Genomic DNA, 15,646 nt, shown 5'->3' on the forward strand with positions numbered 1-15,646 from the left:
TCATAAAAGGTTACACAGTGAGAAATTCCCACCACAGATCCATAAATCACTGTTAAATATTCAGCCTGCTAGACACCTGCCTCCAACAAGGAAGAAAGAAACATTGGTCTTAATTTAAAATGATTCCTCACAAGTGGATAAAAGATGTCTAGGTCTACCTAGTATTATGCTGCCTGTATATGCTGCCATCAACATATTCTACAGGACACTGCTATATTAGCCCCTATACTGCTAATTTTCCTTCTTCATTGTGTGATGTCCACGGCTTTCTCTTCATCCTGTGATGGCCATTTCAGAGGCTCATCCCTCGCTTATTGGAGCTTGTAGGAAGAGGAATGTCACATGCTAGACACATACCACCTGATGAGAAGGATCATTCCTTGTTAAGTATACTATACCAAAAGGCTTACTTGTACTCAATAAAACCAGAGTACATAGCTAAAAAAATCAAAGCACCTGTGTACTAGCATACCCATTCTGTGTTTCATCAACTGTCCTATCAGTCTGGCTTAAGTCATTCATCTTTGCATTATATATATTGCAGCAGCTGTGTATAGCAAGCATAAATAACCTATCTTTATTTTTTGTAAAGTTCAGGCTTGGTATAGATGACTAAATGTAATGACTTTAAAATGTTTGTGTTCAGGGGAAGCCTATAATTTACAATAAAATTAATTAGCTCTGCCTCCTTAAGGAATCATAACTCCAAAATTCCCTCAGCAAATAATGAAAAAGCTAATCCAAATCCTGTACTTTGCAAGCTGTGATCTAAGAGAGCACTATTTTCTGATTCAAAAAGTCTTCTCCTGACTTTACTGAAAGGCCAAATTAATTGCCTTTTGTTGAGTCCTATTTAGGTACATTAAAAGGAAATACTTAACAGCCAAATCTGTTAAATAGTACATAGGAATAAACACCATCAAAAAATAGGACATATCTGAGTAAATGGTTTCTGGGTCAGTCCAAAAAATCCCCCCATTAGCTGATTTAATTGTGTGATACAATAGTAACAGTCAGAATTTTGGTGCTAGCCAAACTACGCTACCAGCCCTGTATGGGGCATCTCTTCTCCTTGTCCTGATCTTTGAAGTCCTCTCACTGCTCTCCTCCGTGCCCCACAGTCCCAGCCAGGGATACTAGTTGTCAGGGGACAGGGAGGAACAACATGGGTAGGTGTTTCTTTCCCATATTCCCATGACTGTACATATAAACCCTGCTTTGTTCTCCTAAAGTTCAGATCCCCCCCCCCAAGACATGGTGGTATGAGTGCCACCTCAAGGCATTACAGTGTGGTGAGGTAGGGGAGCAGCAAAGGAACATGGTCTTGTCTTCCCAAACCTTTCTTTCCTTACCCCAACAGTGGGGACTTGGGCCTGCATGTGAGGTGGAGAAGCCGGGAAACGAAAGAACAGAAAGGAAGCACTGGCTGCTTTCTGCAAGGTCACTCTTATCGTCTTCTCATTATTGCCAGTGCAGTGCTTGAGACAGTTTTGCCTCAAAACTCTAAAGTAATTTCTGGTGAAAGCAGGATAATTTTTTTAAAACTGGAAATCTGCTAGAACTCATCTTGGAAGAAATTCACATTGCAATATGTTAATATGAATTATGTTCAAATATTTAAATATTGTTGAAAAGTCAAAATGTTGTGGATTAACGCCTAAGTGAATTGTTTGTGTTTGCTAAGTATTGTAGTATTTCAAGGTGGAATTACTGCTTTTTCTGTTGATTAATGGAAGACTTCTGAATTGGACTCAAGCTAGGGTAGGGTGTCCAGTGTAATATTTTAGTTTTTTGAGTTATAGAAATGCATAATTGTTCACTGTTATAAACAAAATGAAAATATTGATTGCATATTTTTAGAGAGTATCAGATGCTAGCAGTATAGGATGTGAGTAGATGTTATTGAAAATAACAATAACCTTCATATAATCTATCCAGTAAAATAAATATATCAAGGTGCCAAAGTATAAATCATTTAGCTAAAAAGTCTATGATTTATTTTTTTCTGTTTAAATATGTCACTGCAATTAAGATTGGGTGCCTTGGTACTGATGAAATTCTTATTTTTTATAGTCTATAAATTCATGAAGAATAGTTACTGAGGAAAATAACATGCCTTCAGTAACTTTTAGATAGATTTTTAGTAAATACTTTTACAGTCTATTCAGTGAAAAAGCTGAAAAGTCTAACATTCTTGTCTTTTTATCTTTAAGGAAAAAATTTGTATACAAATGAATATGTGGCAATTAAGCTGGTAAGTCAGCACACTCAATATTTAAAGTCTCCCTATATTATTATCAGCTTTAAGGCATTCTTTCAACAAGTTGAGCTATAGGAAAAATTGGGAATCTTATATATTTTCTCTGCAATAATGATGAGTGATATGCTTTTTAAATGCCTAGGGTAAACAGTTTATATGTAATTTTAATTATGCTTGTATAGTTGTCCAATTCTCAGATTTTCTTGCATGTTTCATATTGCTTCATTTACAAATACAGACACTAAATTAATAATACAAGCTACAGTGAAACAATAGAGAAGCTTCTTTCTGTGCATATCTTCTTATCTGAAGGACTTAAGCAATGTGAAGAATAGGAAGCTATTGATCTTTAAATTTCTTTATAGAAAAAAACATGGTAGTGATTTGAAATATTTACTAAATAATCTGGTATAGTTTCATATGTTATTTTACCCTTTGTTACCCTGGTATTGTGTGATTACTTTTTTCTCAGAAAGTTGGAAGCTGTTGGAAAGAAACTGTTGCTTTTGTAGTGTTTACATTAAATTCATTGTCATCTCTTGTTGTATTGGTTTTGTATTGTTTCTTGGTAGCACTGAATGTAAAGAGAACAAACTTGTTTAAGTATAGATAATAAGTGCTTTACCTTACATGCTGTAACATTTTAAAAATTCCCCCCTCCACATGCACACACATACTAGCACAAATTTTGTTATTTTAAAATATCTTGGAGCATAGCTTGAAGTTCCTTTTTTAATACTGGGTTTATAGTTACAATCACTGTTTCAATAAATGAAATATATTCTTATATGTATTATAAATTTGAGAAATGGTACAATTTTATATGTTAACTATGTAGTATATAATGCATTTTATGTTCTTAAAGTAATAAAGCAAGTCTAGAAAAGTATACTGAATATATTAATCCTCCTGCTCTGAAAATCTGAGGTTGGGAAAAATACTTTCCCTTGTGACTTCTTCTAGTAAATTTCCCTCTCTAGCTGACTGAAGAGGGCACAAATCAGGTTTCTACTCTTCCTGTGTGTGCTGCATTTGGTAGAACTAAGGTATGGGTTCGTCCTCATATTTTTTTTCCAAGGCAGCAGTGCAGCCTTACTCAACCTTTTTGCCATTGAGAACCCCCTGAATCATTCTTCAGGCTTCAAGAAACCCCAAAAGTGATGTCACCAGGTCACACATTACTGTCATACCTCTGGAAGTCACATGTCACCAGTAGTGACATTGCCCAGACACTCCCACTGGATGTGACATCACCAGGCCACTCTCACAGCACAGGAAGTTACAGCACAGAAATATTTTCAGATGATTTGCAAATAGAACCATATCTGCACTATGGGCTGGCTTCCAGTTTGTTCTTCTTCACCAAAGGGAGCTTACAGTGAGAGCCTGCAGATATAGTAGGGCTGGGGCAGGCGTAAGCCCTGTTCCGTTGCCTCCACCCCCTATGCCAGAAACACGACCAGTGTTGAAAAATGCTGAGCACAAAAAAACAAACAGGCACCATCAAATATCAATGCAGCTCTATTTGGCACACAGTCACTACAATATAAGCTTATCAGTGCACTAAATGCCTCACATTTCACATTAACGGGCTCTCTAATTGTATCCTTGAGTCCCAAAATATTTTAAAGTGCATAGTGAATCCAATAGCTTGAAAAATCTGCAGGCAGAGTCATTTGGATAAAAACCAAAAGGCATTATCTCTTCTAGTTCAACTCTTATGTTTTCAAAACAATTTAAGTCATGTAGCTCTTCTTTCTTTCATAACATGTTCCACAGGGAGCAAGAACCCTGTGCATTCTTCTTTCATTGAAACTTTGTCCAATGTCTTATTTCTTGTGATACTTTCAAATGCCTCAACAGAAGAAGCTAAAAGACATTTACGTGCATTTTATAATATTCCAATAATATTCCAGAGAAAAAAAAACATACAATATTTTACAACATATTCACATCCACGATAAGAAAATCATCAGTGCCACTTCTGACTGCATCTGCTGACACTTCCAGCGGCATACAAACATAAGCTTCCACACCCTATTTTCAAGGCCCTCAGATACATCCCATTAGTAGTGAATTTAAAGATGTCAGAAATAACTGTTTAATTCCAACTTCGTATTTAGACCTATTTTATATTTATAGATAAATAATTCCTCTAACTGTAACAAAATTTTCTTTATATTCATCCTGTTAATGGGATGTGGTTGGAATTTTTTCAGGACCACATATTGTATGTATATATAAGAATTTATTGTTTCCAGCCATAGGCCATTACAATGCCAGCAATATCATATCATTTGATATAAAAAACAGTTAAAGAATTACAACAATATATGTAGTAAAAAGGTAAAGGTAAAGGTTTCTCCTGTGCAAGCACCGAGTCATGTCTGACCCTTGGGGTGACGCCCTCTAGCGTTTTCATGGCAGACTCAATATGGGGTGGTTTGCCAGTGCCTTTCCCAGTCATTACAGTTTACCCCCCAGCAAGCTGGGTACTCATTTTACCGACCTCGGAAGGATGGAAGGCTGAGTCAACCTTGAGCCGGCTGCTGGGATTGAACTCCCAGCCTCATGGGCAAAGCTTTCAGACAGCTGCCTTACCACTCTGCGCCACAAGAGGCTCTTTAATATATGTAGTAGTCCATAGATAATGAAAGACAATAAGAATTCAGGTCTCTAGCTCTGTGGTGGCGTAAATTTGGCTCAAATTTTTCTTTCTGCTAATGCAAATAGTGAAACATAACTAATTAGGGGGTTGGTATCCGATAATAAAAAGACCATTTTGTCCGAATTTGCAGGGAAGTTCTGGCCGTTCAAAAATCTCTCAATATATTTGGTTCTCGGCTCCAAGTATAGTGGACAATCCAAAACATAATGATCGAGGTCTTCAACAGCAGGTTCTTCAACCACATATTGTAGATCATCATATGAATGTCCCATGTCTTTAAAATAGAGAGCCAAAGGGACTTCTGGGACCATATTTTATATATGCCCCACTCCGTTGCCTCCACCCTCTGTGCCAGTAACAGGACCAGAGCAGGCCTATGCTGCTGTCTGTTCATTCCCTTAAGTTAAAATGAGAATACTTACCTCTGTGAACAGTGGTTGAGAAAGCCTGCGGTAGTGTTTATTATTAGAGGTGGTCATTGCCATGACTCTGCCACCTCCACTGGCCACCACTGTCACTGCAGCGGCCAGCAACCTGACAACCCGGGGAGGAGGCCAAGCGACTCCAAATGGGATCGTGGCCTCAAGGTTGGTGATATTTCAGCCAGTGGTATTTCTAAGTCTCGCTTCCCCTTACCACCTTTGGTTGCTAAGAGTTAGCAATATCTTTAAACTGCTTGGGGTGTGGTATAAATAATTGGTTAAGGGCTAAGTAGGCAGAGAGTGGGCGGGACTGGACTGGGTGAGGGCCCAATCGGGAGGCGCGAAGCGCCTTCCAATTGGGCCCTCACCAGGGTAGGCCAGAGTTCCAAACAGGTGCGACAGCGTGAGTACAGAGGGAGGCCTTCCCATGGGCCCAGAAGCACACCCGGGGCCTCTTCGGGGGGGGGGATGCCACACCAGGGCTGGGAGAAGTTAGGCTGCCTCCAGGCTGCCAGGAACCTGTTGTATTTTTTTTCCCAATGGGGTTTTCTGCTACTATAATATAAATTTGAATGTAAATTGGAATATAATTTTTTCCTGTAGAAATTGGTGTATTTTGAATTATAAACAATATAGGAGTGACTTTGATGGTAGTGTACATTGGAGTCTAGCTACTCTGGTTTTGGTGTAGACATTCTACTGTACACTCCCGTTTTTGGTTTTTGTTATTAAGACCTGCCATTCTAGGCTTGTGTGTCACTATTACATTGCCACACTGGGTGAATACTAGCATCTAGAAATATTTCTAGTATGTTTAAGGAGATAATCACACTGTTACTCCAGCATGGTTTTAACATTGCTGAATGTTCATAGTTTAAGAAATCAGGAGTGTGCTGTGTGATTTCAAACTTCCTCCACATCTTTGTGACTTATTTGATTTATGTATTTACTCAAGTACAAAACTATGTTTTAGCCAGGTTGTGCCATAAAAGAGGGAGAGGAGTTGTCTCACATCCGCATGTAAGTTATTGCTATTGACATTTTTTTTGTGTGTAAAATTTTTATAGGTCAGCTATTTCACATTCAGGGCTGTCTTCCTTACAAATAAATATGGTAAATCAAGACATGTTTTCGTTCTTTCAGTAATCCCCTGCTCAAATTTAATTATAATTTTTAAATTCTGTTGGCACTGACAAAGTCCATGGTCCTACTTATGTTGCCTCTTAACCAATTATTAAAAAATTCATTTTATACCTATGTTAAGAGAGTTTCCCGTGAATGTTAACCAGAGGTGTGCAACCTCCCCCCCCCCAATATTTTTTGGGTTTGAGTATATTGAATCTGAAATATTGGTATTTCTTGGGATTCCTGAATCCTGATACCAGGATGGTATCTGGATTCAGTAACTATTTAGGAATGCTGAATCTTTTGTAGTCAATGATCCTCATAGGCTATATATAATACAGAATCTATCTGGGGGGTATCTGATGCTGGGGGGGGCTGTTTTTTGAGATAGAGGCACCAGATTTCCAGCATAGCTGCTTGTGCCTCTCCTCAAAAGCAGAACAAAACAAAAACATTTTAAAAGTTTGAATAAGATTGGACTACGGTGTTCAATTCTATGGGTCCCCCAAGAAAGGTGTCAGTGTTCTCATCCTTCATTGTTTCAAATAGAAGATAAGCATTTAAACTTTAAAGGGAACAGTTGCTTTAAAATTTAAATGTATTTTGCATGCTACGCTAGTGAATAAACTCCAAAAAGGGAATAAACTCCAAAGGCATTTAAAAGGCTTGCTGTCCCTTTAAATGCCTTCTCCAAGCTAAGAGTTAACTCCGAGGGCATTTAAATGGATTGAGAGCCCTTCAAATGTACTTCAACTGTAGCTACCCGGCAGTCCTGAAAAATCCTTAATGTGTTCAGGATATTTTGGGCCAGCTATTTCAGCTAGCTGGAATTTTAAAAAATCCAGCTGAATTAATACCTGAAAAATACTGATATGATATTTTGGGGTATTTTTTGGGCTATGATTTGCTGAATGTACACCCCTGGTGTTCACTGAAGCTAATTCTGGTGTAGAAGTAGCACTGAGGAATAGCTAGGCTGGTTTAAATCAGAAAAAGACATTAGAAGAATAAGAAGCAGTTGCAGAAGAGTTAGTTCTTATATGCTGCTTTTCTGTACCAGGAGTCTCAAAGCAGCTTACAATCACCTTCCCCTTCAACTCCCCACAACAGACAACCTGTGAGATAGGTAAGGCTGAGAAAGCCCTGATATTACTGCTCGGTCAGAGCAGCTTTATCAGTGCTCTGGTGAGTCCAAGGTCCCCCAGCTGGCTCTATGTGGAGGAGGAGCTGGAAATCAAATCCAGCTCACCAGGTTAGAAGTCAGTGCTCCTAACCCCTGTACACCAAGCTAGCTCTTGGATTTTTATTCTGCCTTTCCTCCAAGAAGTTCAGGTACATAGTTTTTGCTTCATTTTATTCTCTCAACAGGCAGTTTAAACTGACAAAGTATGGTCAATCCAAGGTTGCCCACCAAGTTATTCTGTCTTGACCAAAATCCTCTTCCAGTTATGGCCATACTGACACCTCTCTGGAAAGACTACAGACAAAGGCAACACCACTTTCTCCTGTTTTATATGCCCATTATCTGGTATTAAAAGTGGATCTCGGAAACTGAAAGTTCCATTTAGCTATGATGGCTCATAGAATTGATAGACATCTTTAATAGCCATGGAAATTACTGGCTGCTACTACATCCTGTGTGGCAATGAATTCCATAAAATCCATGGCACAAACATTTTTCCTTCTATCTGTTTTGATACTACTGCTGATAAATTTCAGTAGATGACCCTGTTTTTAAATTAGTGTAGGAGAAATCTTCTTCCACATCATGCATAGATCGTTGTACACCCCTTCTCTCTCTCTCTCTCTCTCTCTCTCTCTCTCTCTCTCTCTCTCTCTCTCTCTCTCTCTCTCTTAAAAAACAAAACAAAAACCTGTTAGCCTTTTCTTACAAGAAAGGGACTATGATTGTTTGGGTTGGAACATACTGTACAGTGTATCAAGTGCCTTTATTTAGATTTATATACTACCTTCCCTTGCGGTATATATGTTTTATGTATTACTAGATTTAAAGCCCATTTTAATTGAAAATAAAAAGGGCGCTAGATGGCATAGGACCCGGGCCCGACTCCCAAAGGCTTCTGCGTAGGCCTGGACTGGGTCCGTGGGGCCGCAGAAGCCTTAATCCTCCTCCTCCCAGCGGATGACAGAAGGCTGAAGCGGGGCTGGGGCTGGATTGGGGGGAAGCGGCCTACCTGTCTCCGGCGGCATCGGGTCCTCATGGGTCGGGAGCTGCGGGGACGCTGGTTGCGGGTGGGCCTGAGGCGGCCGACCACATGGCACGTCACGGGAGTGGCGGCCAAGGCGGCGGGCCCCGGCGGCGAGGAGAAGGCGGCGGGCCCCGACAGCGACTGCGAGTTAGTGGCAGCCTTCTCTCGGCCGCTGGAGCCGCGGGCGGTTTAAAGAAGATAATATTACAAGTTTTGTTTTCAGTGCATTTCCTAAATCTAAGTTCTGAATTGAACTTTTTTTGCACACTGCTTCTGCACACTGAATTGATTCTCCTATGTCTCCCAGATTGTTCTTAGGCAGTTGTAACTAGTTTAGCTGATAAACCATTTGAGGCCTTAACCAGGATAAGATGTAGGGGTGTGGTTATTGTTTATTGGTTGATGGCAGTTGACATGGAAATAAGAATGCATTGGAGTTCTCCAGCACAGTTGGGACTATATCTGACAGTTGTATGGGGCTCTCAGAGCATTGCCATTTCTCATAAAGCGTCTATAATTCCTGGTGGAGTGAGGGTTGAGTACTTGGAGGCAGTGTTAACTGGACCATCTATATATCTTTTTGCCTAAGAATAAAATGCAGAATCTGTAAACCGCTCCATGGTAATAAATAAAAGGCTAAGGGCAAGTTGGGAGGAGTTAGGGTGGGCGCTGTCTGGGATAAAAACTCGGAGGGGCGAAGCGGCTCCTGATTCGCCCCTCCAACTGTCACTCCTGGACCAAGTAGGCAATGGTGAGGTGCGCAAAGCGCGCCTCACCATTGCCTGCTTGGCCATTGTGGACTGCGCCTCGATGAGGGGAAAGGAGCAGGGCTCCTTTCCAGCTGCACACCCTCCCAACTTGCCCGGGGAGCAGGGAAGGAATCCCACGCCTCCTGTTCAGCCTTGCCTCGATGAACACGCCACCACCGCCGGCCTATGGAGCCCGACCGCCGCTGCCGCACGACCCAGGTGAGCTTCCATCCGCCGCTACCCCCCCCTTCACTTCCTACCCCCATCCCGCCCCATCCTGCCGCTCCAGACCTCCTACGTCGCTGACTGCGCAAACACACCCCCAACACACCCCGCCGACTGCGCCGCGCTTACCCCCAAAAACTCTACCCCCCAGAACGAGACTTTGCCCCGCCACACACCCACCGACCCTCCCACGCGCCACTACTTACCGGCTCGCCGATCTCCCCGTTCTCCCCCGGCCCGCGACGCTCCGACGGCGCGGCTAGGCTGCACCACCTGCACGGCTGCCGCGATGCCAACAGACTGAGCCACGCATGCGCAGAGTTGCGCGCATGCGTCGCTTAGTCCCCCCCACGCTACCCCCGCCCACCCTAGACTGACAGACCATGCATACGCTGACATGCATGGTTCCCCTCCCCCAACCCCGACCAGCCGCTCGACTCCCAGCAGCCTGACCCATCCCCACACAGCGCCTTCCACCCACCCCTCCCTAGTGCCGCCACGCCACCTCCCCAAGCCTATCATTATTGCCCATTTTTATAAATGGGCTTTGTTTCTAGTAAAAGAATAAAAGGCCACAGTTCCCTTAGATGTTTTGTGGATGTGTAGAAAATTTATCTAAATTACGGTTACAGTGTACTTCCCTGCATCAGTGGTGTGACTGAAAGAGATTTGGGATTCACAAACAAGTAGTTCTCGGGGAAGGCATTTTTTCCTCTTTTGTTCGCAATTTTTTGTCCTCTGAAATTTTGCTTCTGTTTGTCAGCAGACCCCCCAAGGTACAGTTTGTGGGGTCAAAGTTGGGTATCTGCAGTAGGAAGTAGGGTTGAGCACTTTGGCTCAGTTTGGCCACCTCAGTGATCACCAAAGCCTGAGATGATGCATAGGAGGCCAAGCACTGTGGTGCAGAGAGGAGGGGAGGCAGCAGTAGCCACACCGCCACCATTTGTCCTCTCTGCGCCTTGGCACTGGCCACTCCAGGCTTCAGTGATCACCGTGGTGGCCGAACCACACCGCAGCGCTCAACCAAAGTAGGAAGAAGGAATTGTCAAAAATCGCTCTGTTTTACAAATGGATAGGCTATTCTGTTGGAAGAAATGGTGCTGTTCCAACACAACAACCTTAATGCTATGCTACTCCTTTTCGGACAGAGAAAGCTTCACGAAGACTGTTTATACACTGTAGATTTCATGCCAGGTTGCAGGCTGGAGTTTTAGTCGTAGCAGGTTGCCCCACCTCTTCCTGCACCCACACAGGGAATCATTTGGCCCGGTGTGCCTCATCCACCTCCAATTTGTGCTCCTGCATGGGATCTGGGGCAGTGAAGTTCCCAGTGCATAAACAGTCTAAAAGCCATATATGGCTGTTACAACAGTTCTGAATATGCATCTGGAAGTTTCTATTAGCTTTTCTAGGCTAGAATTGTGTAGCTTAAAATGCTTATTAATTGCACCGACTATCAATATACCACTACTTAAATAAATGGTCTACAAGTATAGGTCATATTTTAAAAGTGTTCAACCAATTGGCTTCCATTTCTGGGTAGCTAACTGAACTTTTTGGTCACAATGTTTAAATATAAGTTTTCCAGAATCTAGGTCTAGTCTCAAAAGCTAAAGCTTCTTTTGATCTCTGAATGCCAGATAGGTTGGTATTGGTATTTCCTGACTTGTCTGGCAAAATATGTCATCAGGTGTAGAAATGGCTTTGTACATAATACGTGACTTGTTCCCTTTACTCAATGAACACAAATATTGCTATGTATAATTAACTTATTATAAACTATCCTTGGCACTATTTATTGAGTGGAAAAACAAGATACAAGTTTTCTAAATCACATAATCATCAAAAGTTAAAATTAACATACTGCAATCTTTGGGCATTAAAAATAATCATATTCATGTAATATTAATTGAGAATGGAAATAGAGCATCTGGGCTTAAATTCCTGCGAGTGACTGAACATTGGAGCATTGATGGTTGCCAAAAGATTCAGCATTTCTTCATTTCCGAATAACAGAATCGCCAGTCATAGAATCATAGAGTTGGAAGGGATCTCCAGGGTCATCTAGGGGCTTTCCGCACCGGGATCCTTGTAGCAAATTGTTTGCTGAACGAAAAATCGCCATTTAAAATAGTGGAATTCGTCGTTATGCATACCTGACTTTGTAGTGGAATCCAGTTGCGTTTCCATCGTTTCCCACAAGCTTCCGGTCTCAGCAAAAATCGCTAGAAAGGAAGCGCTATTGCCGAGCTCGTCCCGCCCCTGGCCATCAAGCAGCCAATGGGCGGCCGTTAGCATTCTCCCAAACAGCCCCTTTCCCTTTAAGAAAGGTTTTAAAAAAACAAAAAACACCCGTTGCAACGAATATGCGTTGATTCGTTGCAATGGAGAGACCCATCCAGCTGGCAGGTGTGTTTGAGCTGCCGTTTCATCGTTGCCACGCTCCCCCCGAGTGAAACCCCCCCCTCACGGGCGCGATTTTTGGCCAAAAACAGTGTGAAAAATAAAGGGAAAATACATCAGCAAACGGGCTTCTCTGTTGTTTGTGCTTAGTGACTAAACAGCTCTGGGGAGGGACTGAACCCGGGGAAGCCTCTAAACGGAGGTTCGCTGGTGTGTTGATCTCTGCTCGCTCGGAGAAAAAAAAATGGCAATCGCTTCGCCGGAAGATCAGAGGAGAGAGCTAGGGGAAGGGACTTTGTAGAAACCACAACAATGGTAACGCACAGAACTTTCCTGCTAGTGTTGCAGATTGGTTGCAGGAGTGTAGCGCTTTCCAGAGGGTGAATCCACTTTTGGGGATTTCCCTGAAAGCGCTACAAGGAAGCGCTTTTTGTGGATCGGTTTCAGGTGTGTGGCAGATTGTCAACGACGTTGTGCATAATGGCAAAACTGTAGCGTTTTCAATTGGCAACCATTGTGCGATTTTGAAGGAGTGCAGAAAGCCCCCTAGTCTAACTCCCTGCAGAAAGGAGGAAAAACACAACTACCTGCCCACCCATAGTTACCTCAATCCCTGGCCAGTCAGGCCTGGAAGAAATTCACCTCCCGACCCTGCAGTGTGGATCGGCATTTCCCTGGGCATGCAGGAAAGGGCCACAAAAACCAAGCATTGACACAATCATTTCTGCCCACCCACACATGTTCAGCCCAAGTTCACAGAATCAGCATTTCTGTCAGGTGGCAATCTAGCCTGTGCTTAAAAACTTCCAAACATGAGAACCCACCACCTCCTAAGGTACCCTGTTCCACTGAGGAACTGCTCTGTCAGGAACTTCTTCCAGATGTTTAGCTGAAAATGCTTTTGAATTAATTTCAACTGACCCTCTAGGGCAACAGAAAACAACTCTGCTCCATCCTCTGTATCAGTGGTCCCCAACCCCCGGTCCCCCCCCGATGATAAAAAGGTTGGGGACCACTGCTCTATATGACATCCTTCCAAGTACTTAAAGATGGTTATCGTATCATCTCTTATTTGTAGTCTCTTCTGGCAAAACAGACCAAGCTCCCTCAACGTTTCCTCATATGACTTGGTCTCCAAACCCCACAACATCTTCATTGCCCTCCTGTAGACACACTTCAGTTTGTCTACACTCCTCTTCAATTGTGGTGCCCAAAACTGAACACAGTACTCTTAAGTGAGGTCTAACCAGGGCACAGTAAAGCAGTCCCATCACCATGTGAACACAATACTTCTTTTGATACAGTCCAAAATCCCATTTGCCTTTTTAGCCACTGAATCCATTTTGCCAACTCATGTGTAGTGTATGACCTTAGAATATTTTCTCATATACTACTGCGAAGACAAGCCTCTCCCATTCTATAATGATGTATTTGATTTTTCTTACCTAGATGTAGAACTTTACATTTTTCACTATTGATATTCTTTTTTAAAATTTGATCCTGATTCTATCTTCTGCTGTGTTTGCTATTTCTCCCAGTTTACTATCATCTGCAAATTTAATAAGCACCCCCTCTATTCCTTCATCAAAATAATTTATAAATATGTTGAACATCACAGGGCTCAGGACAGATTCCTGAAGCACTCCACTTGTCACCCCTCTCAGATTTTACAATTTCTCTATTTGCCTGAAGAAATAAGTGATATTTACATGAATGGAGTTTTAAAATCCCTCTTTGGTATAAAGCTAATGTCTAGAGATTCTCTGAATATCTTCCATGTTTCTCAAACAAGCATTTTCCATTCATTATCATCCCTTGTATCTCATTAAAGGTAACATGATATCCTTTTTATCAGTGTAACATTGATTTATTAGTATAGCCATATTTGAAATCTTTCTTGTTTATTCCTGCTTGTTCAGAAAATGCTTATTAAGAGGCTTTTTCCTAGATGGTGTAAAATATTACAAGTATTGCTGTTTTTGGCTTTCTTCCACCCTACTGGTGCTAGAAATGCTGCTGGAATGCCAGCCTCCGCATTGCTGCACTAATGAATTTAAGTAGCACTATGATTCCTGTATTTAAAAAAATCTAGAAATCTGCATTTTTCCATTAGAAAAAGATTACAATTTTTATGGTTGAGAGATAAACGATATTAGATAAAGTCCTTTTTGCAGAGAATAATATAGTAAGACTAGCAGATAAGCCTGTTGTATGCATAATACAGTGGGCTCTATCACCCCCTCCCCAGTAGCAGCAGTAGCTCACCCATGAAGCGGCGGTGGGCTGGCGACATCTCCGGCGGTGTGTGCAAAGCAGGTGGCCATGGGGACTCAGAGCAGGTGGGGCAGGTGGCTCTGAACAGGGTTGGGCAGGCAGCTCCCCTCTGCCGCTGCCTCGGTTCGTGGGACTCGGCTCAAGGGGCATGTAGTTCTGGGCGGGTTATGTTTGACCGAGCTTACCGTTGGTAGTGGGGCAGCTTCAGAGGTAGATGGTGAGCGTGTGGGGCCGGTGGCTCATCAGGGGCATGGGCAGAGCGGTCTATGTAGTCCCCGCCCCAGTTCCCATAGCATTCCCAGGTGTGCTCGGGCTGGTGTTAGGCACAGAGAGAGGCGCACCCGTCATGCATGGTGGCGGCCCGCGGCTTGCAGGATGGGTAGGTGGTATCAGTTGTTGTCTGGTTATGTCCCAGGGGGCACAGTATTATTCAGGGCGGGCAAACTGGGACGTGAGAGTGTGGCTGCTGTGGGCAGGTTGGTAGGTGCGGGCGCTGCTGGGCATTGGGGCTAGGGTGTTCTGTGGTGTGGGCGGAGTGGTATAGAGTCGCAGACGCGCTGGGTCGGGCAGCCAGGGGTGCGTGTGAGACGAGGGGCGAGTGGCCGGCAAGGGTGGGTGGGAGCTGTAGGGGCAGGCCAATCAGGGTGCAGCCGCACCCTGATTGGCCCTATTCCAACTCGGACACCCCGGACACATTCCACTTTCTGGCTGGTTTCACAAATATTAAGATGAACCATGGATAAGATTATTTTTACTTGGATTGTCACAGTGTGCCTTTGTTGCTGATAGCAAGTGCTAAATTTGAGCAGGTTTTTTTTTTTTTTTTGTAGACAGGTTTATGATCAAGAAAATAAAAGAGTCAGGTTTTTATAGGAAATGTTTATTAGCTACTAGCTACTTGCTAATATGTCCAGCCTTTTCATTGAGTGTCCAGTTTAATCCGTATTGGTAGTATAAATTTCTGTTACTGGATTAATGTTTTTGCAAGTTAGTTGAGATCCATGTTTCCAGCAGTGTTTCATACTGAGAAGAATAATAAAAAATGCAGCTTTAGTTATGGGTGCCCTTGAAAGTGTACTTTGTGCATTCTTTTTCCTTATTAAGGGTAGGAGAAACTCAGTGTTCATGTTCAGTCTTCAGTGCAGTCCAACAGTAGTCTGTGCCTGTGCAGGCCAGACACTGGAGGCTCTCTTCTGGCTAATGTAGCATTTTTAACATTCCAAGGGGAGCTGCTGACCTTCAGAGCTTATTGGAGGCCATCTTCCTGCCCAAACATGCTCTGAAGGGAGAACCTCCTCTTCTTCCCTCAG

General features: G+C 42.8%; 1 protein-coding gene across 9 annotated transcripts in view; it reads left to right on the forward strand.

Annotated features, from left to right (window-relative positions):
• The window catches only part of CSNK1G3 (casein kinase 1 gamma 3), a 95,499-nt gene that overhangs the window by 37,711 nt on the left and 42,142 nt on the right, over positions 1-15,646 (forward strand). For 8 of the 9 annotated variants that reach the window (XM_077344423.1, XM_077344426.1, XM_077344419.1 and 5 more), the window contains exon 3: positions 2,214-2,254. The exons of the other annotated variant lie outside the window; for it this stretch is intronic. In XM_077344423.1, coding sequence (XP_077200538.1) covers positions 2,214-2,254 — 41 coding nt within the window. The remainder of the gene's footprint in view (positions 1-2,213; positions 2,255-15,646) is intronic. 9 annotated transcript variants of the gene reach the window in all.

Source organism: Paroedura picta, chromosome 7 (assembly GCF_049243985.1).
Source record: "Paroedura picta isolate Pp20150507F chromosome 7, Ppicta_v3.0, whole genome shotgun sequence".
Classification (NCBI taxonomy): Eukaryota; Metazoa; Chordata; class Lepidosauria; order Squamata; family Gekkonidae; genus Paroedura; species Paroedura picta.